Consider the following 27,902-nt stretch of genomic DNA (forward strand, 5'->3'; position numbering starts at 1 on the left):
TTGGCTCAGAGTCGATTTTTGACTGATTGTGTTTCTGTGAAGTGCCTTGGGATAATTTTCTACATTAAAGGCACTAAATAAATGCACGTTGTTGCTGTTGTTGTTGTTGTTGCTGCTGCTGCTGCTGCCATGACTTGATATTGGATATTAGCATGAACTTCCTGTCCAGCAGTTTATTTATGCATCCCAAACATTTTGTTACACATCAAAACATCTTATTTTAATCCTGTGTAATTTAATGGTTAGGTTATATCTAGAATATTGTATGATGTGGAGATGCCGGTGATGGACTGGGGTTGACAATTGTAAACAATTTTACAACATCAAGTTATAGTCCAACAATTTTATTTTAAAATCCACAAGCTTTCGGAGGCTTCCTCCTTCCTCAGGTGAATGTGGAAATGAAATCCTCGAACCTATCGCATTTATAAATCAGAGAACAATGCCTGGTGATTACAGAAGTCTTTTCAACTGCCCGTTGCCAAGGCAACCAAAGTGTTCAGACAGATAGGTATTACCTACAAGGCCACCGAATATACAAATGGCCAGAACTAAAAAAACAGATGATGTGGAGATGCCAATTAAAAAAACAGAGTGAGAGAGGCAGAAACATATCGACAGCAATTGACCCGTTATATTAAAAACAGATAACATTTGTTCGCTGGTGGGGTAACGTGTAGCGTGACATGAACCCAAGATCCCGGTTGAGGCCGTCCTCATGGGTGCGGAACTTGGCTATCAATTTCTGCTCGACGATTTTGCGTTGTCGAGTGTCTCGAAGGCCGCCTTGGAGTACGCTTACCCGAAGGTCGGTGGCTGAATGTCCTTGACTGCTGAAGTGTTCCCCGACTGGGAGGGAACCCTCCTGTCTGGCGATTGTTGCGCGGTGTCCGTTCATCCGTTGTCGCAGCGTTTGCATGGTCTCGCCAATGTACCATGCTCCGGGGCATCCTTTCCTGCAACGTATGAGGTAGACAACGTTGGCCGAGTCACAGGAGTATGAACCATGCACCTGGTGGGTGGTGTCCTCTCGTGTGATGGTGGTATCTGTGTCGATGATCTGGCATGTCTTGCAGAGGTTACCGTGGCAGGGTTGTGTGGTGTCGTGGACGCTTTTCTCCTGAAAGCTGGGTAATTTGCTGCGAACGATGACTGTTTGAGGTTGGGTGGCTGTTTAAAGGCGAGTAGTTGAGGTGTGGGGATGGCCATAGCGAGGTGTTCGTCGTCATTGATGACATGTTGAAGGCTGCGGAGAACATGGCGTAGTTTCTCCGCTCCGGGGAAGTACTGGACGACGAAGGGTACTCTGTTGGTTGCGTCCCGTGTTAGTCTTCTGAGGAGGTCTGTGCGATTTTTCGCTGTGGCCCGTTGGAACTGTCGATCGATGAGTCGAGGGTCATATCCCGTTCTTACTAGGGCGTCTTTCAGCGTCTGTAGGTGTCCATCGCGTTCCTCCTCGTCTGAGCAGACCCTGTGTATTCGCAGGGCCTGTACATAGGGGATGGCCTCTTTGACGTGGTTCGGGTGGAAGCTGGAAAAGTGGAGCATCGTGAGGTTGTCCGTGGGCTTGCGGTAGAGTGAGGTGCTGAGGTACCCGTCTTTGATGGAGATTCGTGTGTCCAAGAAAGAAACTGATTCTGAGGAGTAGTCCATGGTGAGCTTGATGGTGGGATGGAACTTGTTGATGTTATCGTGTAGTCTCTTTAGTGATTCTTCGCCGTGGGTCCATAGAAAGAAAATGTCGTCGATGTATCTGGTGTATAGCGTTGGTTGGAGGTCCTGTGCAGTGAAGAAGTCGCGCTCGAACTTGTGCATGAAAATGTTGGCGTATTGGGGTGCGAATTTGGTCCCCATGGCTGTTCCGTGTGTTTGGGTAAAGAACTGGTTATCGAAGGTGAAGACATTGTGATCCAGGATGAAGCGGATGAGTTGTAGGATGGCGTCTGGAGATTGGCTGTTGTTGGTGTTGAGTATTGATGCTGTCGCAGCGATGCCGTCATCGTGGGGGATACTGGTGTAGAGTGCCGAGTCGTCCATCGTGGTGAGAAGTGTTCCTGATTCAACTGGTCCGTGGGTACTGAGTTTTTGTAGGAAGTCTGTAGTGTCGCGACAGAAGCTGGGGGTTCCCTGTACGATGGGTTTCAGGATGCCCTCGATGTATCCAGAGAGGTTCTCACACAGGGTTCCGTTGCCTGATACGATAGGACGTCCGGGTGTGTTGGCTTTGTGTATCTTTGGGAGGCAGTAGAAGTCTCCCACGCGGGGAGAACGTGGGATGAGAGCACGTAGGATGCTTTGAAGGTCTGGATCGAAGAATATTGTACGTACTTATGGGCACCATACCTTCAAAAGTACACTGACATTTTGGAGAGAATCCAAAAGAGAGTAAAAGGTCTTCAGGTTCTAAGTTAGGAAAACAAACATAACTGACTTGATTTCACTCAAAAAAAAACAGACAGACCTAGATGCAGGTCTCTACATTGCTGAAAGGCATAGATAATGTAGATGTAAGCAGGTCATTTAACTTTGATTGTGATCAGAGAACTAAACAATATGAGCACAAAATGGGCAAGCCTCAATTGAAACTAGAAATTAGAATATTTTCCTCCGCAGATTAGTGGCTCTATGGAATTGATTCACAGCAAAAACCGTTACCGCTTTCTTTTTTTAAAAAAAGGGGTAGGGAAGTATTTAAGATAGGATCATTTATAATTGAAAAAAAAACATTAAAAAATTAAAATGTTAAAATCCAACTGATTAAGTAGTGACTAGTGACTAATTAAGAAAAGATTTAGTTGGCAGCAACACTTATTACTGGTTATTTTGTAAGAGCTTTCCGGGAATTGATGATATTATCCAATGACTTTTAATAAATTTGAGAATAGCATTCCATTCATTCATGCCATTAAAAATAGACAAGTTTTGTAAATGTTGTCCTTGCACAAAGTAAGTGATAAAAATAGGTTGAAACTAACTCTAATAGCTAGTCTTGAACTTAATGTAGACTGCATGAGATTCCTTGACAAATGTGATGGTCACAGGCTATAATAGCTTTTGTACCAGTGACCCCTGAAGCTTTAAGAAACTATCAAAGGAACATAACTATTCCTCTGGTAGGAAGATATAACAGATCCAATCTTTCCCTCCTCTGTTATATGTGATGTGAGAAATCATGGGCAGTGAAAGAAAGTGAGGTTGTCACCACAGTGAACCTTCTGTTATCGAGTTCTGAGTATACCAAGACTGGTTGTGTAGTCCCAGTTGGATAGCAATAGCATAGTGCTAGGTTTTAACAGTGATTCAAGTGGAAACCTATGGTTTTGTTGCAATCTCAATTACTGTTGAATATGAGAAAGCAGAGCTTTGCACATACAGACTCAAACACAAGTACGCTACATATTACCAGACTTCAGCTGCCATTGCTGCTGGCATAGTCAGCTGTTTTTCATTCTTGAGAATTATACAGTACAGTAGGGTCCTTGAGCTCTTTTTAAATTTTAAAAGTGAAGCCTAAAAATGCACTGTGCACCAGCGACAGTATAACTGCGGCCAATGCTCAGCACTAACAGTGAGATCCTATACCACATGACAGTAGAAGTGAGAAATACAGTTTAAAAGAAAGATGCATTACACCCATTACCCCATGAATAGGCCATGACCTGGATCCTGGAATTAATTCTGCACTAATGTTTTTCTGCATATGAGCCACCTAGTCTAATCCCACTCTACTACTTGCTCCCCATTCCCTGAATCTGCTGGAACACCAAATTCTTCTGGTGATGACGGGCTCGATTTTCGGACCTCCGAGCCAGCGGGATTGTGGCGGGGGGGGGGGGCTCCGAAAATCGGGGATTCCTGGGCGGGTCCAGAGCCCGGCTCCAACCCGCCCACTTCCGGCATCCCCAGTGACACACGTAGATGCACGCGCAGCCCCCGCATGCGGGACTCCCGCCGGCAATTAAAACCGCTGGGATCCCACTTAAACCAATTATTTACATAGTTCAGGTCGTTAGCAGACCTGATTGACATGATATTTTAGGAGGGGTGGGATTTTCAACTCAACTGAGACTGTTTCCCATACTGGGGGAAACACTCCCAGTTGAAATGGACGTGTTGCAGCCACCAGCCTGTGGCAGCTGCAAAGGTCCATTTGACAGGTAGAGGGGGAGATCCTCACTCATTGCAGGAGGCCACTCTGTCACTTTGGACAAAGTTTGGCCTCCACCACCCTCCTCCTGACAATAAAATTCACAAACTTGGAACCTCAACCCCGGTGTGCAGACACATTTACCTACCTTGCGGACCCCCTCAAACGTACATCTTCCGGATGGAGGCCGCCATAGCTGCAGTCATGACCTCCTCGGAGGACGAACAGCACCACCAGCCTCGCCGGCCACGCCGTCCACCTCTGATACGTGGAGCTCCACAACACAGTGCTGTGACACATCCACCTGTACAGCAGGAGGGAGGGCAACCGCAGAGAGAGATGCATCGCAGAAGGCATTACCCTCGCCACAGGGTCTACAGACCGAGGCTCAGCTTCCTGGACCTCTCTGAGCAGCAGTGCATACGGAGGCTCAGAGTCACTCGACATGTAGTCGTGGACATCTGCAGCCTCCTTCATGCCAAGCTGCTCCTGGCTGGCCCGAGCACCATCTTCTTACCTGTCACTGTCAAAGTCACCACTGCCCTCAACAACTTCTCCTCTGCATCCTCCAGGGTGCCACCGGGGACATCGCCGACGTCTCTCAGTCGTCTGCACAAAAGAGCCCTGCAAATACACCGACACCCACTCTGCAGTGACACAATGGGTGGCATCAGTTGTGGGTCTTCATTGTGATCCTCAGGAAAGGGCATTATTGCACAAACCAGACAAGATTCGCAAAGACTTGGCAGTAGTGGTGCCAATATAATATGTCATGTGAGTTGATCAGAAATCAAATATAAGTAAAAACCATGACAAACCCTCAAACACCGTTGTGCATCCCCTTCATGCTCACGACACATTTGCCTTACGCTTCCTACTGCACATATGTGATGCATGCCCTGTGGCTGCAGCACAGGTAGTGGCAGGTTGGGTGAGGCTGACCGTGAAAGAGATGCATGAGAGCGTCAGTATGAGACGGAGCCATGAGATTATATGAGGATTGGGTTGAGTGGTAGTGGTGGGATGAGTACTGGGGAGGTGAGTAAGTGCAGGTAAGATGAGGATGAGCTTTGAGTGGGTGTGAGGAGTGATGTGAGAGAGTAGTGTTGGCAGTGCAGAAGGAGATGTGGATGGGGGTGGTGATGTGGCAGACGGAGTGTAGGGGAATGAGTAAGTGTACTCACTTCGCTGACCTCCTTAGGTCATTGAAGCGCCTCCTGCACTGTATGCAGGTGCGCGCGATATGTTGGTGGTGTAGGTGACCTCCTCTGCCACCTCAAGCCAGGCCTCCTTGGTGGCAGAGGCAGGCCACTTCCTCCCGTCCGCCGGGGAGAAGATCTCTGTCCTCCTCCTCCTCCTCACCCCATCCAGTAAGACCTGGAGTGAGGCATCATTAAACCTGGGAGCAGCCTTTCCCCTGGGCTGCTCCACGCTGTAATTTTGCCGATTTTCTGCAGCATCAATCAATGGAGGATTGCCCCTTTAAATAGGGCTCCTCCAGCTGACAGCCTATGATGCGGCTGCGCAGTCCGCCCGCTGCACAGCTTTCGAGCGCGAAACCCGGAAGCCAAGGTAAGTACCTTCAAGCACCCCGAATTCACTGGGCGTGTTACCCACGCACCCAGTCAACCCCCGCTGCCAACCCACCTCCCTCCTAAAATTGACCCCTATATGTCAAGGCTGTCATGAATTTCAGATCTTTTGGCTGTTCGATTTTCCCTTCATTCAATGAAGTTGAAGAATGCCTCAAGATTGGGCCTGATTGGCTAACTGAATAACGTAGCTGTACATGGTCTGTTGAAGGAGCAGTGTTGATCACCTAAATGATCTTTTCTCTTTCTGAGCTTTAAACTTCTTATAAAATGTCAGCAATTGTTGGACTCTGGCCAAGAATTTCCTGGAATGTTTCGGCATAACTACAGCGGAAGAGCGGAGATGTGGCGTTTCTCCCGAGGAAATTTGGGTGTAACTGATTAATGCCAGTGATATGCAGAAACACCGCTGCCTGCAAATTTCCTCAACTATTTGCACCACTCCTGAATTGCATCTGCCATAGCCCCACTTAATTCATTAACATAGTTCCATCCCCCATGCAGTAGACCAGGGAACATGAGGTTCCTGCATTTAAGCCAGTTCTGAATGGGCTGAAAAATTAGGACCAAAATTTTAGTCACAACAGGATCCAAAGTCACTATTTCTGGTGTTTTATAGCGATTTTTGTTGGTGATTTTTTATCTTTATTCTTTACTAAGAACTGCATTGTATTTTTGAGATCTTTAAATGCTTTTTTATGGCATCAGAATCTGTTACATAAAAACAGAAAAGCTTCCATGATTGCATTTTCTTAAACCTGTGCTGGTTTGATGGCTTCAAACTTTACTTTTCACAACACCAGAGAGGCTTAAAAAGATAGATGGCGTATGATCTGCGTTTTCCTCGGGCCTCAATTATTTACACTCATTCTCGTTTCCTAATACCAGTTTTTACGTTTGGACGTATGCTGATGAGATCTCAGGTAAGTTGCAGTTAGCAAGATTGGAGTAGAAACCGGTGTAAATTTCAGTGTAAGTGGATCGAGGAAATTCCAGCTCCATGTGCTATGGAGTTACTTACAAACTCATACATTCTATTTAGCCGGGAATTTCCTCAGAGCTGCTTCCGTTCCAACACCGCAACTTCCCTGGAAGTACGGCAGAAATCACGTGCGCGCATGTAAACTGGGTTTCCACTGCATCTCCGGCGAACATATGGTGGCGGAGCAGAAGCAGCTCTGAGGAAATTCCTGGCCTTTGTCTTTGCAACTACCAGTTGTCTATTGTGATGATACTTTCAATGTGCATTTCTTTTTGACTTACATCCTTTACAGATGTTCTTCTGTGATGTCCAAAAAGCTCTTACTGGTGCCAATAAATCCTTATATCTGTCTTCAGTCAAGCACTATAACTTCACCTTGCAGGGAAAGGACAAACTGTTCTGAAATGATTGGTCAAATAATTTTAGGAATTGAGATCAAACAATCTTTAGAAATTACTCAACTATTTGGTGGTTATGAATATACATTATATTAATGCTTACATTAAAAAGACTCTGAAGATAATAAAAATATTTTCAGATATTACAGAAAAATATTTGAGCAAGAGGAGAAAGTTGGAAGAAAGATAAATGGATAAAAAGAACTAAAATATTATATTACAGCTATTATGAAAGATTTGAATTGCTCCAGTTCTGAACATATGTAGGACTGTAGGATTGATTGATTTACAGTCCATATTCTCATTGCCTGATTATGTATGAGAAATCATCATTACACAGATAGGAAGGCTGTGATGTGATGATAGGTAAGGGCTGGGTGAGGCAGTTGGTTAGCACACCGTTCTTTCATTTCTGAGGCCTCTGTTTGAATCCAGCCCAGTCTGATGGGATGAAAATCTACTCTTTTTGTAAGAGTCCTATGTAAAATGAATTTGGACATTCTTAACCCTGTTCCATGTTGGCACAGGTCGGAGCAGAACTCTCCCTAGAACTTGCCACTGAGATAAGAAGGATGGCTGCGATTAATGCAAGTTCACACAGATACTCCTCTGATGTTGCGTTTAAGCTATGTTGGTGGACCAGAGCAAAGGAAGCTTTATTCTACTTCTAGCCTATTCTGTACTGAATAGGGATCACTTGATTCTGGCACTAGATATCAAAGGTGGGAAAGTGTTCCATTTCCCAGCATTAACACATCTTGAATAATGAATACAAAAAATACACTTCAGAAAAAAAATGTCATGTCAGAGTGACAAGTTGGCGGCGCTCAGATATTCTTGGCCCTCCATTGGGTGGATGCTCAGAGAGCATTGTAAATGGTTTGGGATTTGGGACAGGGTCAATGCTAATCATATTGGCAGCTGAAATCTATCAGGGGTTGGCTCGTTGGCTGAATGGCTAACTGCACATTCTGATGTGATGCTGAGCTATATGGACCAGATAGTCTAGTGTGTGCGCTTAGTTCACTGATCCGTCAAGGCAGTGGTGGGATGTTACAATTGGCCGCAGTATTCCTGGATTAGTGGGGGGAGTGACTCCTGCTGGAAAATGTGTGTGTGTGGACATTGGGTGAAGACAGGATCAGGCTTTACTGTTTTATTCTCCACAGTCAAATAGCTTGTCAACACTCAATGGTTTCACACATTAGGCATGGTCACTTGGACAAGGAAGCTGCCAGAGCCTGTGGAAGTGCACCCAAGTGTGGAGCAGTGCCTTCAGGAGAAGGGGGCAGAAAAGTTAACTGTTGTTTTCATCAATGTCATGATATCTCGCTAAAAATAAAAATTGCTTGTAAAGTGTCGTCAATTCCTGTGTAGCTGTTTGTCATGAATAACTTACTATAAGTTATTGTGGGGACGAAATTCAACTTCCACCTAAAATGGGCATGAAGTCGCCAGAACGACCACACTGCCCAAAGCTGGCATTGGGAGGCCCAAACCATTTTCGAGTTCGGGCCTCATTTGAATGCTGACAGTCAGCTGCGAGTGTCAAATGGGCATCCAACTGTGGCTCGCCGGTTGTGGGAGGGTAGGAAATCGTCCAACTCCTGTGCTGAGCTTGCCAGCAGATCAGGCCTGGGAGGGAGGGCAAGCTGATCCTGGAGGGGGTTGTGCACGGGCCAGCAGCGGCCTGCAGTATTCTAGTCGAGCCAGAAGGAGCATTCCTGGCCCCACAAAAATGCTCCCCCCAAAAATTCTGTGCCTTTAGGCTGCTCACTATCAAATAATAAATGGAGCTGCTTGCTCGTTTACAGGCCCAGCTGAAAACTGCATCAGGCAGGCCTTAGGTGTTAATGGGGCAGTTGAGGAACCCTCCCCCACCCCCCCTGCAACCTTGATTTTCAATTGCTGTCCATCCAATTTTTAGGTAAGAAATGGGCGACCAGCAGTTGAAAATCATCTCCCCCCCACCCTCGTCCAGTTTTCTTGACTATTGTTACATTAATGAAGTTAAGAATGAATGAAGTGAAGCATCTCTAATTAGCACTTTCATTTACCTTACTTTAAATTTCACAATCAATATTTTAAATAGTTCTGTTGCATTTAATCATGAATTCCAAAAATTTCATTCAGATACCATTTGGTAATCTCGTACAAAACAGATTTGTAGGTTCAACATTAAACTGTATCTAAAAAAATCTTCCCATTAGGAATCTTCATGAATGTTGAGATGTACAATTTTAAAATTATAGAATATAATCTCACTTTACTGTATTTGTATACCTATGAACACACATTTCCATTACTAAAGGCTCATTATAAATTAAACTGAGCTGTAATTTCTGTGATTGATTTCTTGGCTGAAAGAATTTTTGTGAAATGTCAGTATTGAAGGTTATTATTCATTATATGTGTTGAATTGTTACATAGTTCAACATTTTAACATGCATAGCTATTAGGATTATTTTTGCATACTTGCGAAACAAATGTGTCTTGAATGGAAGCTATTCCTCTCTGCAGATTAAAACAGAAATAGATACTGTAGGTGGGAATAAGACATTTTTTTTTCATTTTTTGATAGGGAAAACATGAGGCTCTTCTTATCTGTAGTGAGGTGAGCTCAATAGGAATCCATAGTACCATTGGAACAAAATTGATATGCCATATCTGCCTTGCTCACTGGTAAAAGGTCTTTACATCCACAATCCCTTATCTCCTTCTATCTTACAATAATTTGATTTTGCCACTTTCCTCTCATTCTTACTAGCCTGATCTGAACTTCTTCCTTTAGTGTCACCAAAAGCAGATTGCAAAGTTAAACGTAAGTATATATTTTCAGTTTGAGTGATTGTGCATCAATTCATCAAAACAGGCTGACCTTCATGGCCCAAACTTCCTTTGCTGAACTACCTGCTCCAGATGCTTGAGCACATAATTTAAGCTGACACTTCAGAACAGTTCTGAGGGAGTACTGCATTGAGATGAGACGTTAAACCCAGGCCCCATCTGCCTTCTCAGGTGGACATAAAAGATCCTATGGCACTTTTTGAAAAAGATTAAGGGAGTTCTCCTGACGTCCTGGCCAACATTTACCCCCAAGAAACATCACTAAAACAGATTATCTGGTCATGTATCTCATTGTTATTTGTGGGACTTAATTATGTGCAAATTGGCTGTTGCCGACATCACAACAGTGACGACACTTCAAAAAGTACTTAATTGGCTGTAAAGCATATTAGGATGTCCTGAAATTGTAAAAGGTGCTAGATAAATGCAAGTTCAATCTTTCTTTTACTGAAATGTATACAATGCATAATAAAATGCATGCAATAATCAATAAAACTGCAGAAGCTCCAAGCCTCACATACTAACAATACGTCCCCATTTTGAAGAAAACCAAGCTCTATATTATGAAGTTAGCACGAGGATTTGGCTTGTCGCAAAATCTTCTGGGTTGTCCAGAGAAAAGTTGCCAATTATAATTAGAAGAATGCAAGTAATTGTGCAACAGAAAATTCTTGGCTCAGTGGTAGCACTCTCGGTTCTGAGACAGAAAGTTGTGTGTTCCCAACATGGATTTCACAAGATCAAAAGGATTATGGATGAGGAAGGCCATCTTAATTCATCCATCCAGAGAGAATCTAATGACCTCCCAGTGAAGTACTTGAGTACATAAACTAGGCTGACACTTCAGCACAATACTGAGGAAGTGCTGTATAGTTGGAGGTGCTGTCTTTAGGATGAGGCGTTAAACTGAGGCTTTGTCTGGCTGCTCAGGTGAATGTAAAAGATCCCATGAAGTTTGAAAAAGAGCAAGTTCTCCCGGTGTCCTGGCCAAGATTCCTCCCTCAACCAACATCACGATAAAAGAGATTATCTGACCATTTGTTAATTTATCTATGACAAAAAGTTCTTTCTTAAAGCAAAATGCACACTATGTGACTTGTAAGTAAATAGCTAATAAATATTAAACACTGTGAGTGGTGCCAAGATACTTTTAGATGGCACTGTAAGCATAATGTTAGGTGACAAATTGAGCAAGTTTTCAGCCCTCATTCCCCCAAGCAAAATTTTGCTCCTCACTGTGCAGTATTATGACCCTCAATCTCCCACCCCACTGAGTAACCATGCAGTATTCACCAGTAAACAAGATTTTGATTTCTAACCTCTCCGACTGAGCATGATTCCAGCACGCTGTCCCCCGATGAGGAAATTTCCACCTCTTCCTTCCCCAGCTGGCTGGATTTCCTGTTCCAACCCACCCATTGGCAGCCATTCCCTCTTCCCCTCCCCCATAGTTGTGCTTCACAGCCTACCTTTACCCCACTTCATTTCCCCTTTTACAGTAACCCCCGGTTTTGACTGCATTTCCATTTCCAAGGCAGAATAGTACACAGGGACAGCCTCTAATCCCTCCAGTTTTCTCCTCTTCTCATGATAGTGCTGATTTATGCTCGAGTACTCTTCAATAGGACCCAGTTACCGTCTGGTAGCTTGCGCAAGTGATCATTCTTCATGAATAGTGAGTTTTCGCAAACTACCTGGGGGACATCTCAGCCAAGTCAATAAATAAAACCTTTCAATCTACAGACTACAGAAAACCTTCACCTAATTTTAATAAGAGAATAAATAGAGCTGCTCCTGGGTCTCAGCCAAGCCTGACCTTGTCCTCACCCAATGTCCACAGACGTATTCATTCCACCAGGAAGGTGCTCACTAGCGGAAATACCGGCTTAATTTTTTTCCCCTGTTTTCTTCCCTTCCAAACCCAAAGGCATTGAGGTCAATTGTATCAAGCCTACTGTTACCGTGCCTGAGATCAGTTAACTTCACACCTACTGATGATCAAATCTGTGACCTCGCTGGTTTGTATGGCTCAATTCTACACTGGGCAACACATTTACAACTGAGCCATCGGGGACGCAAAATGTACCACTCTGCATACCTCTATGAATATATAAAGGAGATATGTGTCATCTCAGATACAAGATCAGCAAATATCAGCACCATCATCGCCAGTATGACTTCTGCTCTGAAATGTTGGCTTCTCCATCTTGGATATGGGGGCAGGGGTAACTTTCAACTTTGCTGCCTGGGCAGTAACCTGGCGGAGCAGATCGCCTACCCAATGTAGAATTACCCCCTCTGTGTCCAACATGGAGAAGCCAACATTTCAGTCATACTGCCTGAAATCAATGGAGCAAAAATCGGGCCTGCTTTATAAAGGGCAGTCAATCCGTTCCACCAGGTTATTGCCCAGGCAGCAAAGTTGAAAATTACCCCCAGAATGTCACATTTTCAAGTACTAGCTAAAGAGATGGTGTGTATAGATCTTAACCAGTAATAAAATTCTTGTGATGGGAATAGAATCTACTTGTTTTTTCAATAGTAGGCATACATTGTAAATACAAGAGCTGACTTTGAGAGAGAAACCAATTGTGTAGTGGTAGGTTCATATGAATTACCATCTTTTACAGCGTGGACTGCAACTGAAGAGTCTCAAGCAGGTTAAGATCACAAACAAGCTGAAATCATATTCTAGACAGCTGGAATTTTCTGCAAAACCACCAGGATAAATATAATGAGGGAATCTGACTTAAGTGCAAGTTGTTAATTGGTAATTATCACAAGATTTGAAATACAGCTGGGTAACCGTGAAGATCACGTCATAGTATTTACAGGAACAAACAATAAATATTTTTAAAAGAATCAAAAGAGCACTTAGCTTTATCCCTAATGAAACGTTTTTTTTAACAATTTGAAAAATATAGTTACAATAAGATTAGTGTAATACGTTCTCATTTGTTATGGCACCATCACCCTTGGCCCTGATACACCCAAAGAATCGAGTACAATAAGAAAGGATTTAGTGAGCCAATAGTGCCTGACCCCGTGTACAATGCTGCCTTCAAAGTGGAAATGCTTAGCAAAGATCCAGGAGCAGCTCTATTTATTCTCTTATTAAGGTTAGTTAGAGGTTTTCTGTAGTCTGTAGTTTGAAAGGTTTATTTTATCGATGATGGAGAGTCATTATATTAAAGACGTGGCAACGTAATGCCAGGGCAGACTGCCCCTCTAAAACACAAATAGATCACGGTAAACCTTAAAGTAATACATGATGTGTAAAATTATGATAACCTTTTTGACCTGTAGGGGATAAGTTATGATATGTCATTTAAATTTATGAAATTTGGTGAGGTGTTAAAAAATACGAAGAAAACTCTGGTTTGCTATTTATAAAAAACTCAAGATGCAGAAATGAAATCATGGCAAAGACTAATTTCATCCCCAGTATTTTTCCTTAGAACAATAGGATTTTATTTTGTTAGCTAACATAACATATTGCTTAAGATACAAAGCAACATAAATAGCACAGTAGCAGTACTATTATATTGAATAAACTTGCACGTAAAAGAACACTTGATGACTCACCCTTATCTTGGTGAATAGGATGAGCCTGTTTGCTAGCGCACAATCTGTGGAAACTTGGCATCCTCCTCTTGCTCATCTACATGCTGCCCCTCACCGACATCATCTGAAAACACGTCAGGTTCGGTATGCACGCTGACAACACCCAGCTCTACCTCACCACCCCATCTCTCGACCCTTCCACTGCCTTTGATTTGTCACACTGCTTGTCTGACATCCAGCACTGGATAAACAGAAATTTCCTCCAACTAAATATTGGGATGACAGAAGCCATTGGGTACAATTTTAACATTGAAAAAGGGTGGATTAAGGACGGGAGTCAATGAAAATCACACCCATTTCAGACCCACCTCCAAGCTGCCCATTTCCAGTCTTCATTGAGGTGGGATGAGCGGCGGGCAGCCAACCCACTCCCGAGAAGCAGGTTGGCGACTAAAACCTTTCAAGGAGACTGCGGGCCTCCATTTTTGCAGATTTTGCAATTTTAACTATGGGGGCCAGGATTCCCGGGTCTTCCCCTTTACGCCAGAGAAGGCCCGAAACTGCAGGTAAGTGCCTTAATGGCACAGCTTGTGGGTCGGAGGAGCAGGAGTACTTCCCCCGAGCTCAACAAGTCTACCTGCAGCAACCCCCCATCGATCACGGACTCTCCCCACCGATCTCTGACTCCCCCCATGATCATGGACCCCCGCAATGACCCCCGAACCCTCCCCCCATGACTGACTCCCCCCATGACCCCCATGCCCATCAGTGCCCCCGCCCACCCATGCCCATTGGTGCCCTGTGCCGACCAATGCCCCCCATGCCCGCACGTGCTCCCCATGCCTCCCTGCCCCCCCCCCCCCCATCCATACAATCAAAGACTTATCTGAAGACTTACCTTTTCACTTCCTCTTCCTGGCTGCTCTCCTGTCCGACTGAGGCCAGCCCGTCAATCAGGCAGGCCAGTTGGGCGGCAAACCGACAAAAAAAAGATGTCCTTACGTCAAAATCGTGTATGTAAAATAATTTAAATAAAAAGTTAACTGATGCTAAATAAGGTGTATTCCCAGTATTATTCATTTATATTAGAGCAGGGATCTGAAATTGTAGCTTTCGTATCTTCTACTGATAATCTCTCGAAGTATTAAAAAACAACTTTTTGTTTGACAAAACATTTTGCAATAAAGATTCTTTGGTAAAGAAATTGCTAATGCACATACGTGACTATTGTTTCCTTCAACTAAATATCGGGAGACCGAAACCATTGTCTTTGGTCCCCGCTGCAAACTCCGTTCCCTAGCCACCGACTCCATCCCTCTTCCTGGCCACTGTCTGAAGCTGAACCAGACCATTCACAACCTTGTCGTCCTATTTGACCCCGAGATGAACTTCCAACCACATATCCACTCCATCACCAAGACCGCCTACTTCCACCTCTGTAACATCGCCCATCTTCGCCCCTGCCTCAGCTCATCTACTGCTGAAACCCTTATCCCTGCCTCTGTTACCTCTAGACATGACTATTCCAATACTCTCCTGGCTGGCCTCCCATCTTCCACCCTGCATAAACTTGAGCTCATCCAAAACTCTGCTGCCTGTAGACTAACTCACACCAATTCCCGTTTACCCATCAACCCCATGCTCACTGACCTACATTGGCTCCTGTTCCGGGAACGCCTTGATTTCAAATCCCTCCATGGCCTCGCCCCTCCCTATCTCTGTAACGTCCTCCTGCCCTACAACCCTCCGAGATCTCTGCGATCCTCCAATCTTGCTCATCCTTGATTTTGATCGCTCCAGTTTTGGCAACCGTGTCTTCAGCTGCCTAGGCCCGAAGCTCTGGAATTCCCTCCTTATAGCTTTCCACCTCTCCCCCTTTACGATGCTTCTTAAAACCTACCTCTTTGACCAAACTTTTGGTCACCTGTCCTAATATCTCCTTATGTGGCTCGGTGTCAAATTTTGTTTGATAATGCTCCAGTGAAGAGTCTTTGGATGTTTTACAACATTAAAGACGCTATATAAATACAAGATGTTGTTGTTGTTTCATCTTGGAAAATTTTAATTGCAAATCAGTCACTACATTCAAGCGGCTTCTATATTTGTTTTTGATGTAAATAAGTAAAGAAAATCCCACTTCACACAGGTATATTGAGGCAAAGTATTTCAACAGCTCTTTGAGGCAACTCGGGGAATTCTTTTCCAATTGAGAGCCACAACTGATCAAGAGAAATGATTTTAAAACAGAGTCACCAGCAATATTGATCAAATCCTCTTTTAGACTCTGGCAATCTTGGCCTTTGCAAGAAATCCTCTGAAAACAGATTTCAAACCCAGGTAAAATCCTACAATTCATTTGCCTCTCTTTCAGGAAAATAATCACAGAATTCTGTGCAAAGCTGAGAAAAAAGCTCCAGAATTACATCTTTAATTTCTAGGACCGACATTTCACAGTCCACGATAATAGAAGACAATGTTGGAAACGTAGTGACATTCTCTTGCAGCACATAGTTAGTCCATAGCTAAAATTTTGGCAAAGGTCCGTGCTTTCTCATGCATGATGAAAATGTTATAATTCTTATCTTGCAAAGAAAGGTTGAGTTCATCGAGTCTGTCAAATATGTCGATCAAATAGCCCAGTAAAACCTGAAAGTGCTGGTTGAGGAAATGATAGTGACGTGGTGATACAAAGTTGAACAAAAACTTGTGGCACTTCTCCCTGAGTTTGCAGATATTTGCCACAATTTTACCACAAGGAGGCCATCTATCCTTTCAGTTGAAAGGGCTGTCATTTGAAAAAAATCTCATAGTTTACCTTTGAGGGCAGGGAGTTGGTTTCCAAGTGGTGTTTTAGAAGCATAGAAGCATAGAAAGTTTACAGCACGGAAGGAGGTCATTCAGCCCATCCAGTCCGTCACGGCTCTATGCAAGAGCAATCCAGCCATACCCACTCCCCCACCCAATCCCCGTAGCCCTGCAAATTTTTTCCTTTCAAGTACTGATCCAGTTCCCTTTTGAAAGCCATGATTGAATCTACCTCCACCACCCCCTCTAGCAGCGCATTCCAGATCCTAACCACTCGCTGTGTAAAAACGTTTTTCTTCATGTCACCTTTGGTTCTTTTGCCAATCATCTTAAATCTATGTTCTCTGGTTCTTGACCCTTCCGCCAATGGGAACAGTTTCTCTCTATCTAATCTGTCTATATCCTTCATGATTTTAAATACCTCTATCAAATCTCCTCTCAACCTTCTCTGTTCCAAGAAGAACAACCTCAGCTTCTCCAGTCTATCATTCTAGTAAATCTCTTCTGCACTCTATGGGTACGGTAGCATTGTGGTTATGTTAGAGGTCTAGACTAATAATCTAGAGTCATGAGTTCAAATCTTCTGCCATAGCAGCTGGGGAATTTAAATTCAATCAATAAAATCTGGAATGAAAAAAGCTAGTATCAGTAATGGTGGCCATGAAACTACCAGATTGTTGTAAAAACCAATCTGGTTCACTAATGTCCTTTAGGGAAATAAACCTGCTGTCCTTACCCAGTCTGGCCTACGTATGACTCCAAACCCACAGCAATGTGGCTGATTCTTAATTGCCCTCTGAAATGGCCTAGCAAGCCACTCAGTTGTTTAAGAAGGCAGCTCACCACCACCTTCTCAAGAGTAATTAGGGATGGGCAATAAATGCTGGCCTTGCCAGCAATGCCCACATCCCATGAACGAATAAAAAAAACCTCTCTCTATAGGCCTTCATATCTTTCCTAAAGTGCGGTGCCCAGAATTGGACACAATATTGCAATTGTGGCTGAACCAGTGTTTTATAAAGGTTCATCATGACTTCCTTGCTATGCCTCTATTATTAAAGTCCAGGATCCCATATGCTTTTTTAACGCTTTCCCAACCTGCCCTGCCACCTTCAACGATTTGTGTACATATACCCCCCAGATCCCTCTGTTCCTGTACCCCTTTTAGAATTGTGCCCTTTATTTTATATTGCCTCTCGTTATTCTTCCTTAGCTTACTTGGTTTCATGCTATCCTGAGCAAGAACTTCAGCACAAACAATACATTGCGGTCGACGATTTTCATCAGAACCAGTAAATATAAATCCCAAGTCCAAGTAGGAAGGATTGTACTTCCTATTTTTCTTTTGCTCGGTTCTACTTGTTCCTTCCACAGGATCAACATACTTAACTTTACACTTCAGAAAAGGGTCCATTCTGCACAATTATCAAACACCATACGTCATAGTCATGTCAGTTATATAGCACGCGGGAGCTACGGGGGCAATGGGGGTGCTTGGAATACATTCATTTGAAATGGCAGATCAGTGCAGATATGAATTCAGGCAAGGATCATCTGGTAGCAAACTACAATATTGTGAAAAGATATTGTTTGCAGCTTTACCACACCAGTCTGATTTACTCTAGTAGACTGACAATCAAAAGTGAATCTGCTCCATTCTTGCTGGGAGGATTAGGTTAAAATCAGGGCTTACATAAGAACATAAGAAATAGGAGCAGGAGTAGGCCATATGGCCCCTCAAGCCTGCTCCGCCATTCAATACGATCATGGCTGCTCTTCGACCTCAACTCCACTTTCCCGCCCAATCCCCATGTCCCTTGATTTCCTTAAAGTCCAAAAATCTGTGTGAAATATTGGATGGGATAAACTTAGTGAGAGAGGAAGTATTAAGGGGATTAGCATCTTTGAAAGTAGATAAATCATAAGGCCCAGATGAAATGTATCCCAGGCTGTTAAAAGAAGCAAGGGAGGAAATAACGGAGGCTCTGACCATCATTTTCCAATCCTCACTGGATACAGGCGTGGTGCCGGAGGATTGGAGGACTGCTAACATTGTACCATTGTTTAAAAAAAAGAGCGAGGGATAGACCGAGTAATTAAAGGCCAGTCAGTCTAACCTCGGTGGTGGGCAAATTATTGGAGTCAATTCTGGGGAACAGGATAAACCATCACTTAGAAAGGCACGGAGTAATCAAGGACAGTCAGCATGGATTTGTTAAGCGAAGGTTGTGTCTGACTAACTTGATTGAACTTTTTGAGGAGTTTTTACATACTTGTAGAAGCTCTTACAATCTGTTTTTATATTTCTTGCCAGTTTACTCTCATTCTATTTTCTCCCTCTTTATCAATTTTTTGGTCATCCTTTGCTGGTTTCTAAAAGGCTCCCAATCCTCAGGCTTATTACTCTTCTGGGCAACATTGTAAGCCTCTTCCTTTAATCTAATACTACCCTTAACTTCTTTAGTTAGCCATAGATGGATCACTTTTCCCATGGAGTTTTTATTCCTCAATGGAATGTATATTCATTGAGAATTATGAAATATTTCTTTATATGTTCACCATTGCTTATTACCATCATATCCTTTAATCTAATTTCCCAATCAACCTTAGCCAACTCGCCCCTCATATCTATGTAATTGGCTTTGTTTAAGTTTAAGGCTCTAGTTTCAAACTGAAGTATGTCACTCTCGAACTCAATGTGAAATTCTATCATATTATGATCACTCTTCCCCAGAGGATCCCTTACTATCCCTTACTGCTACAAGAATTTAGCTAAAATAGCATTGAGGTACCAATGACATCATGAGACCCTGCCCACCTATTTCTGGTGGGTGCCTTTCTCACAAATAGGAACATGGGAATAGGAGTAGACCATTCAGCCCCTCAAACCTGCTCCATCATTCAATTAGATCATGGCTGGGTGCCTCAACTCCGTTTACCCACCTTTGTTCCTTATCCCTTGATACCCTTACCTAGCAAAAAAAACATTGATCTGAGTCTTGAAAATTTCAATTGACCCATTATCCACAGCCTTTTGGGGGAGAGTATTCCAGATTTCTGCTACCCTTTGTGTGAAGAAGTGTTTCATGATTTCACTCCTAAATGGTCTACATCTAATTTTAAGGTTGTGCCCTCTTGTTCTAGATTCCCCCATCAGAGGAAATTATTTCTCTGTATCTACCCTATTGAATTCCTGTATAATTTTAAACAGCTCATTTAGATCACCACTCAATGTTCTAAACCAAGGGAATTCCAGCCAACTTTATGCGACCTTTCCCCATAATTTAACGCTTTAAGCCCTGGTGAATCTGCATTGCACTCCTTCCAAGGCCAATATATCTTTCCTGAGGTTGGGTGCTCAAAACTAAGTGCAGTACTCCAGATAGGGTCAGACCAAGGCTCCGTACAACTGAAGCATCGTGTCCTCACCTTTGAATTTTTTGAACCTATGCACTAACTTTTAGTAATTTGTGTACTAGGACACTAAAATCGCTTTGCTTCTCCACAGTTCCTAGTCTCTCACCATTATGAAAATATTCTGATTTTCATTCTCAGATCCAAAGTGGATGATCTCACATTTCCCCACATTGAACTCTACCTGCCATAGTTTTGCCCACTCACTTAGTCTGTCTGCGCCCCTTTGTAATTTTCTGCTCCCATCTACACAACTTATTTTGCCTCCGAACTTAGTCTCATTTGCAAACTTGGATATAGAATTCTCTATTCCTTCATCCAAGACATTAATATATATGGTGAAAATCTAAGGCCCCAGTAGAGATCGCTAGGGAACACCATTTGTCAAATCCCACCATTCAGAGAAAGTTCCCTTTTTCCCTACCCTCTGTCTCCTACCTCCCAACCAATTACCAACTCATGTCACAAGGTTACCTTCAATTCTCATTTTTGCTAAAAAGTAGTTACCTGGTTTCTCCCTCCCTTCCTTCTTAAATATTGGAATGATATTTGCAATTTTCTAAGCCAAAGGCACAATTTCTGAATCTGTAGAGCTTTGGAAAATTATGACCAGTACATCTGCAATTTCCTCACCTTTTTCTTTTAGTACACTGGGGTGGAAACCATCAGGCCCTCGAGATTTGTTGATCTTACATCCCATTATTTTCTTCATAACCATTTAAAAAATGTATATTAAATCCACTAAGTTCCTTCCTTTGACTTATTTTTATGTTCCCTTGCACCACAAGAATTTTGTCCTCTACCTCCACAGTGAAAATGGATACAAGGGGCTCGATTTTGGAATCCAAGTGCAGGTGCGTTGGGGGCTCCGAAAATCGGAGAAATCCCGAGCGGGTTCAGAACCCAGCTCCAAGCCTCAGACTTCCAGGTTCCCCAATGACACGTCTGGGTGCGCGTACGCCTCCCGAATGCGGAAGTCCCACCAGCAATTAAAGCCGGCGGGATGACAGTTAAGGCAGTTCATTAGATAGTTGAAGTACTTAAAGTACTTAATTTTGTGCACATTGAGGCAGGGGTCCGATTTTCAAACATCCCCAGCATGTTTCCCATGCTATGGAAAACATTCCATGTTCTACCAGACGTTTTTCAGCCAGCAGCCAGTTGGACATTCAAATGCTTGTTTGACAGATGGGGAGAAAAGGCGAGTTATTGCGGCAGGGCACTCAGTTCTTTCACACAAACTTTTGGCTGCGAGATCTTTGTGGTCATACTGAAAATTCTTACTTTCCACTCACAATTCTTCTGGTCACACATATTTAACAACTTTTCGGATCCCCTCAAACTCACACCATCAGGATGGGGGGCGCCATGGCTGCATTCACCACTACATCCGAGGACGAGCAACATCACCGGCCTCACCAGGCAAGATGTGCACTTCCGCCACTTGTAGCTCCACAACACAGTGCTGTGCCACAGGCACCTGTACAAGAGCACAGAGGGCAACAACAGAGAGAGTGATGTTGCAGGAGGCACTACCCTTGTCACAGGGTCTACAGACTGAGGCTCAGCTTCCTGGACCTCCCTGAGGAGCAGTGCATACGGAGGCTCAGAGTCAGTCGCCAGGTGGTCGCAGGCGTCTGCAGCCTCCTTCATGCCGAGCTGCTTCCGGCTGGGCCATGCAGCATCTCATTAGCTGTCGCAGTTAAAGTCACTACCGCCCTCAACTTCTTCACCTCCGGATCATTCCAAGGTGCCACCGGGGTCTCTCAGTCTTCTGCTCACAAGTGCATAAGGCAGGTCACTGACAGCTTGTTTTGCTGAGCCTCGCAGTACGTCAACTTCCCCACGGACGACCTCAGCCAGACAGAGAGGACAGCAGGATTTCACTCTGTGGCTGGCTTCCCACGGGTGCAGGGTGCAATCGATTGCACCCATATAGCAATACGAGCACCTCCACACGAGCCAGGACTGTTCATCAACAGGAAGGGGTATCACTCCATCAACACTCAGCTCGTTTGTGACCACCGCAAAAGATTCCTTCACATGTGCGACAGATTCCCTGGCAGCTGCCACGATTCCTTCATTCTGAGGGAATCCAACATCCCGCCCCTCTTCCACGCACCGAACACCGTTAAGGGCTGGCTCCTCGGGGACAAGGGATATCCCCTGCACACATGGCTCATGACACCTCTGAGGAACCCCATCACCGAGCAACAGCGTCAATAGAACGACAGCCACATCGCCACCAGGTCTACAATTGAGCATGCTATAGGGCTGCTCAAGATGAGATTTAGGTGCCTTGATCGTTCTGGGGGAGCGCTTCAATACGCACCAGACAGAGTGGGACGCATTATAGGAGTCCCACACATGGCACAACAGAGAGGGGTGCTGCTTGAGGAGGCCCCATCCACATCTGTCATCCACATTGAGGAGGAGGAGGAGGGGGAGAAGGAGGTGGTGGAAGAGGAGGAGGAGGAGGAGAAGGAACCCATGGGCAGAGCAGCAGCTCACCTGGCTGCTCATGAGGCTAGGGAGTCACTGATAAGTGAACGGTTCTCCTAATATCAGAAAGTGTGAAGCGTCCAGTCCTCATACCACCTGGAAAGAGCAGCACCTGCACCAGCCCCCCACCCCTCCCTGCACAAACCGGTCCTGCAACTACACATACACCCACTGTAAAGTCACCCACTGGGTGGCATCAAGTGTCTCCGTTCATGGTGAACCTCATGAAATGGCCGTATCACAAAAGCCAGTCAAGAATGGGCAAGACGCGGCAGTAGTGGTGAGAATCTTAACATTTAATGTGAGTTTAACAAAAAACAAATATAAATGAAAAATATGACCATCTGTCAAACACTCTTGTGGTCACAAAACCTTAGCCTTTCTGTTCCTACCAGTTCTACGAGGTGCATCCCCTGTGGCTGCAGCAGAGGTTGTGGCAGGTTGCTCTTGTTCATGCCCTGACTGCTTAGATGCTTTCGGCCTAGGCCTTCTGGGTTTTGGAGCCCGTGAGAGCCCCTCCAAAGACTGCTCCACCTGCACCTGTGCAGGGCAGATTCGGCCACCTGGAGAGGAGGCAGCATTGCGGGTACTGATTGAGAGGGGGTAACGGGTGAGACGTGGGGATGCTTTGAGTGGCGTCCCCTTTCGCCATTATCCCTCCCCCGCGCCAGGCCCACAACACTCCTACCATCCTGCTGGACAACAGTGTGGTGGACATGTGTGATGCGTTGGAAGGCCACTTCTAAACTATGTCAGCCTGTTTAAGGCAGCAGAATGTTGTTCACTCTGAGTCTAAACGACTGTTGTTAGGGCCTGAATGGACTCATTTGTGCTTGAAGCTCAACGGAGGTTCGCCTTCTCTCCATCGCAGTCATTCCCGCACTTACCTGCGACACTATCTCAGACATTTCAGCAGTTGCGTGCGGCACTATCTCAGACAGTTGCTCACATCCCTGCAACACTATCTCAGAGATTCCCTCACGAACTTGTGCCACCATTCCACTAATGCAGGAGTTGGACTCCTCCATCCTCTGCGCTATTGTGGAGAGTGCGCGTGGCATCTGTTCCAGTGCCTCGCAAATGTGCTGCTGTCCCTCGATCATTCTCTTTTTAAAGGATGGCCCCCAGGGTTCAGCATCTGCGTCCAGCTGAGCAGAGCCTGGCAAGGAGTGCTCCCACCGACGCGGACTCTCCACAGCTTCCCCTGCCACCAGTGTCTGCTCATGCTCACTTGTGTGTGGTGACTCACCAGGTACCTACTCAACCAACTGAGTACGAGGACCCACCGAGGTGTGAGTATCTGCACTGGTGGATGGCTCACTAAGATGTGACGGTGCACCCTCAGAGGCCGGCAGGCCCTCTGAGGAATTGCCCTCTGCCATCACTGCAGTTGCTGAAGGGCCTGTAAGAGAACAGAAGGCAATATTAAGTATCATCACAGATGTGACATGTTGCGATGAGCATACTGAGGTGTTGAAGATGGCAAGCATTGTTAACATCAATTCATATTGTGTGTGATGAATGTTAATGTTATGTCACCAGATGTTTGTGGGGTGCCAGTCTCGCCGTCCCCGACAGACAGGCACTTGAAGGTACGGCTGATCTCCAGAGCCTCCTCTTCCGCATCTGTGAGGACCACTATTTGTTGTGGCCCCCCTCCAGTCCTCGCCCTCTCCTGTGCATTTTGCGCTCTCTTCTCCGAGAACGGGAGAAAGAACAGACGTGTGAGTGAGTGATGGTGAAGTGGCCAGTCGATGAATGCATTGCTTTGGGTGAGGCTGACCGTGAAAAAGATGCATCAGAGAGTGAGTATGTGACAGAGTCATCACATTGGATGAGGATTGGGGTGAGTGATAGTGGTGGGGTGAGTAATTGGGATGTGAGGAAGTGCTGAGGAAGTGCAGGTAAGTTAGGATGAGCCTTAAGTGGGTGTGAGGAGTGATGTGATGGAGTAGCCTTGGCAGTGCAGAATGATGTGGGGGGGGTGGGGGTGATGTGTAACATGGGAATGCAGGAGAATCAGTCAGTGTACTCACTTTTGCTGATTGAACCGCTTCCTGCACTGGATCCAGGTACGGGAGATGTTGCTCCTGCTGGTGACCTCCTCTGCCACCTTGAGTCAGGCCTTCTTGGTGGCAGAGGCAGAGCTCTTCCTCCCATCCACGGGGTAAAAAACTTCCCTCCTCCTCCTCACCCCGTCCAGTAGCTTCTGCAGTGAGGCATCACTGAACCTTGGAGCTGCCTTGCCCCTGTGCTGCTCCATTGTGATTTCTGGGTCTTTGTTCCAGCAAAGGCCTTTGGAGCAATGGCCTTTTAAATAGAGCTCCTCCAGCTGACAGTCTGTGATGCGAGTGCGCAGTCCGCCCTTTGTGCAGCTTTCCGACGGCAAACCCGGAAGCCACGTTAAGTGGCTCCAATTGAAATGCGATCGCGTGGGAAATGGACATATTTTATTGGTCGGGTTACCCATGTGCCCATTCACCACCCCCACCCCCCCCCGCCCCGCTGCTGCCATCCCGCCTCCATTCTAAAATCGGGGCCAAAGTATTCATTTAGCACACGTTTCAGTTAAAATAGCGGTCAGCAGGAGCAGGGCAGTAAGTTGATTTTCATGATTTTAACTGCTCACCCACCCCTTTTCTGCTGGTGAGTAAGGTTAAAATCAATGCCTAATGTCACACTTTTCTGGCCAGCTCAAATAACCATCATCTGCTGTGTTAACTATATTAATTTACGGAAATATAGATCAGAAAAGTCAACAATTTAGAGCAAGAATTCAGCACAAAAATAACCAGTAGCAACCACATGACTAACCAATCATATTATGCAATATATTTTTCAAACTGGTTTCAGCTGCCATTTGAGTTTTTTAACCCAATTGCATAAATAGCCAAACAAATAGCGTTTATACATAATAAACCCATCAAAAAAAGTAATATTGGAAAAACACATTTAATCAAGCATTATATGTTAGAAATACCTGCAACAAACCTGTAAAGGTCTCACAAGAGGCAAGAGTTTGAGTTCTCCTTCAATCTGCAGGTTCCATCGTTTACTTCCCTGATTGAAGAGGCCCCCATCAAGGAACAGAGTCCCAGAATATATCAGTGTCACAGTGTATGTCACACTGTTGAGTCTAATTCTCAGAACACAGCTTAACTTTGCTCTTTTATTCTAAGTCTAAGTCCAATACTGTACTGGATAGCGAGGGCTGCAGACAAACAGGAAACTGTGGTATGCTCTGTGATTGGCCAACCTTACTGTCAATCACAAAAAACTAGGAATTTAAAGGCGCATCAAAACATGTAGATTGGACAAATCAAAAACATTTTCCCACATACAACCTTCTAACTGAAAATCAGATCCAAGAAAAGAATTCTCTCTCACAGTGGTTGCCATCATAATTTATTTGGTTGGCAATATAATTAAAAGCCTTGCACATAATTACATATTAAATGTGAAATCCAGACTGCCCTATCCCCCTCCCTCCTCACCACCAGGTTCCTTGCAAGCTGCCAGTTCCTTATTATCCTCCTGACCTCGGTCTTTGTGCCTTCCATCCTGTCCCACAGGTACCCTCCCTGGCCACCAGTAAACCCCCCTGTAGTCTCCTGATAACATCCTTTCTCTTTACCAGTTTGCCAATGCTTTTCTAATGTGCTTATAGTGCTATAAATATAACATTACATTATATTATATTTATAGTACTATAAGCACTTTAAAGTATCCAATTTGCAAAAACTGATAAACTGGCAAACAAGAAGGACATTGTTGGAGGATTGTGGGTGGGGTGGGGGGCTGCAAATGTCAAACTGCCATGGGGTGGAAGGGAGGGCGCAGTCGTGATGGGCTGGTTAAAAAAAAACCTACTCACAAACTGACGAACAAGAAGCAGCTCATCAGGGGTCCATGGAAACGGGAACAAGAGTAAGGGGGTTGTGAAACAGGTTATTTTTTATTTATTCGTTCGTGAGATGTGGGCATCGCTGGCAAGGCCAGCATTTATTGCCCATCCCTAATTACCCTTGAGAAGATGGTGGTGAGCCACCTTCTTGAACCGCTGCAGTCCGTGTGTTGAAGGTTCTCCCACAGTGCTGTTAGGAAGGGAGTTCCAGGATTTTGACACAGCGACGATGAAGGAACGGCGATATATTTCCACGTCTGGATGGTGTGTGACTTGGAGGGGAACGTGCAGGTGGTGTTGTTCCCATGTACCTGCTGCTCTTGTCCTTCTAGGTGGTAGAGGTCGCGGGTTTGGGAGGTGCTGTCGAAGAAGCCTTGGCGAGTTGCTGCTGTGCATCCTGTGGATGGTACACACTGTAGCCACTGTGCACCGGTGGTGAAGGGAGTGAATGTTTAGGGTGGTGGATGGGGTGCCAATGAAGCGGGCTGCTTTGTCCTGGATGGTGTCGAGCTTCTTGAGAGTTGTTGGAGTTGCATTCATCCACTCCTGACTTGTGCCTTGTAGATGGTGGAAAGGCTTTGGGGAGTCAGGAGGTGAGTCACTCACTGCAGAATACCCAGCCTCTGACCTGCTCTTGTAGCCACAGTATTTATATGGCTGGTCCAGTTAAGTTTCTGGTCAATGGTGACCCCAGGATGTTGATGGTGGGGGATTCGGCGATGGTAATGCCGTTGATTGTCAAGGGGAGGTGGTTAGACTCTCTCTTTTTGGAGATGGTCATTGCCTGGCACTTGTCTGGCGCGAATGTTACTTGCCACTTATGAGCCCAAGCCTGGATGTTATCCAGGCCTTGCTGCATGCGGGCTCGGACTGCTTCGTTATTTGAAGGGTTGCGAATGGAACTGAACACTGTGCAATCATCAGCGATGACCTTATGATGGAGGGAAGGTCATTGATGAAGCAGCTGAAGATAGTTGGGCCTAGGACACTGCCCTGAGGAACTCCTGTAGGAAGGCCTGAGATCCAAAGGGCAAATGGCACGAGGGTGAAAGTATAATAAGTAAAATTTAAATAAATGTAAAAAAAAGTTTAACTAATAGTTTCAGTAATAATAAAGTTTAATTTAAAATAGAAAAACTTACTTAAAAATTTAGCTACAGTGCCGCTACTGTAACAGAGCCAGGAGACAAAACTTGAAAGAATGGCAGTGCCACCTAGCCTTGGACGATCTGAAAGGTATATCGTGGGATCCACAGTAAGCAAAGTTTGAAAGCATTTCTAGCTTTTATCCATGCATTACCCAGCCGAGAGAATGCAGGACCCTTGATTGGCTGGAACACCCTTTGATCGATAGCACAGTGGGCAGAGACTTCATGTTACAGAATTATTTTGACAGCCCACAGGCAGTTTTGGGCCAGGGAGCAACCAGTAAACGTGAATCTTGCAGCCAACAGGTAAAAGGCTGACTGTGTTTTAGAAATGTGGGTCGGCTTAGCCAGAGAGCTACGTTAGATCGAGTTAAGTTAGTGGTCGTAATTTTTAGGGTCCACATTTAGAGAGAAAATGAGTTACATCTTTGTTGTTTTATATATTGAGGAGTGTAGGGTAATATGTATGTCACAATGTTAAACTGTGTATTGTTGGTTCATCTGTCTTTATCCAGTCCGCCAGAGAGGAGACTTCATGTGGTGACACATGATACAGTCCGGTAGTTGGAGTATAGAGTAAGGGTTCTCCACGTCATACG

General features: G+C 44.8%; 1 protein-coding gene and 1 long non-coding RNA gene across 3 annotated transcripts in view; one reads left to right on the forward strand and one right to left on the reverse strand.

The window, feature by feature from the left end:
- The window catches only part of LOC137324556 (uncharacterized), a 262,292-nt gene that overhangs the window by 183,022 nt on the left and 51,368 nt on the right, over window positions 1-27,902 (forward strand). The gene's annotated exons all lie outside the window — the stretch shown is intronic.
- On the reverse strand, window positions 329-27,333 carry LOC137324195 (uncharacterized). Its single transcript, XM_067988333.1, has 2 exons — window positions 27,298-27,333; window positions 329-2,403 (listed from the first exon to the last, which is right to left on the reverse strand). Exon 2 carries the CDS (start codon window positions 2,035-2,037, stop codon window positions 895-897), a length of 1,143 nt encoding a protein of 380 aa, XP_067844434.1. The 5' UTR covers window positions 2,038-2,403; window positions 27,298-27,333; the 3' UTR covers window positions 329-894.

Source organism: Heptranchias perlo, chromosome 8, assembly GCF_035084215.1.
Source record: "Heptranchias perlo isolate sHepPer1 chromosome 8, sHepPer1.hap1, whole genome shotgun sequence".
NCBI classification, from domain to species: domain Eukaryota; kingdom Metazoa; phylum Chordata; class Chondrichthyes; order Hexanchiformes; family Hexanchidae; genus Heptranchias; species Heptranchias perlo.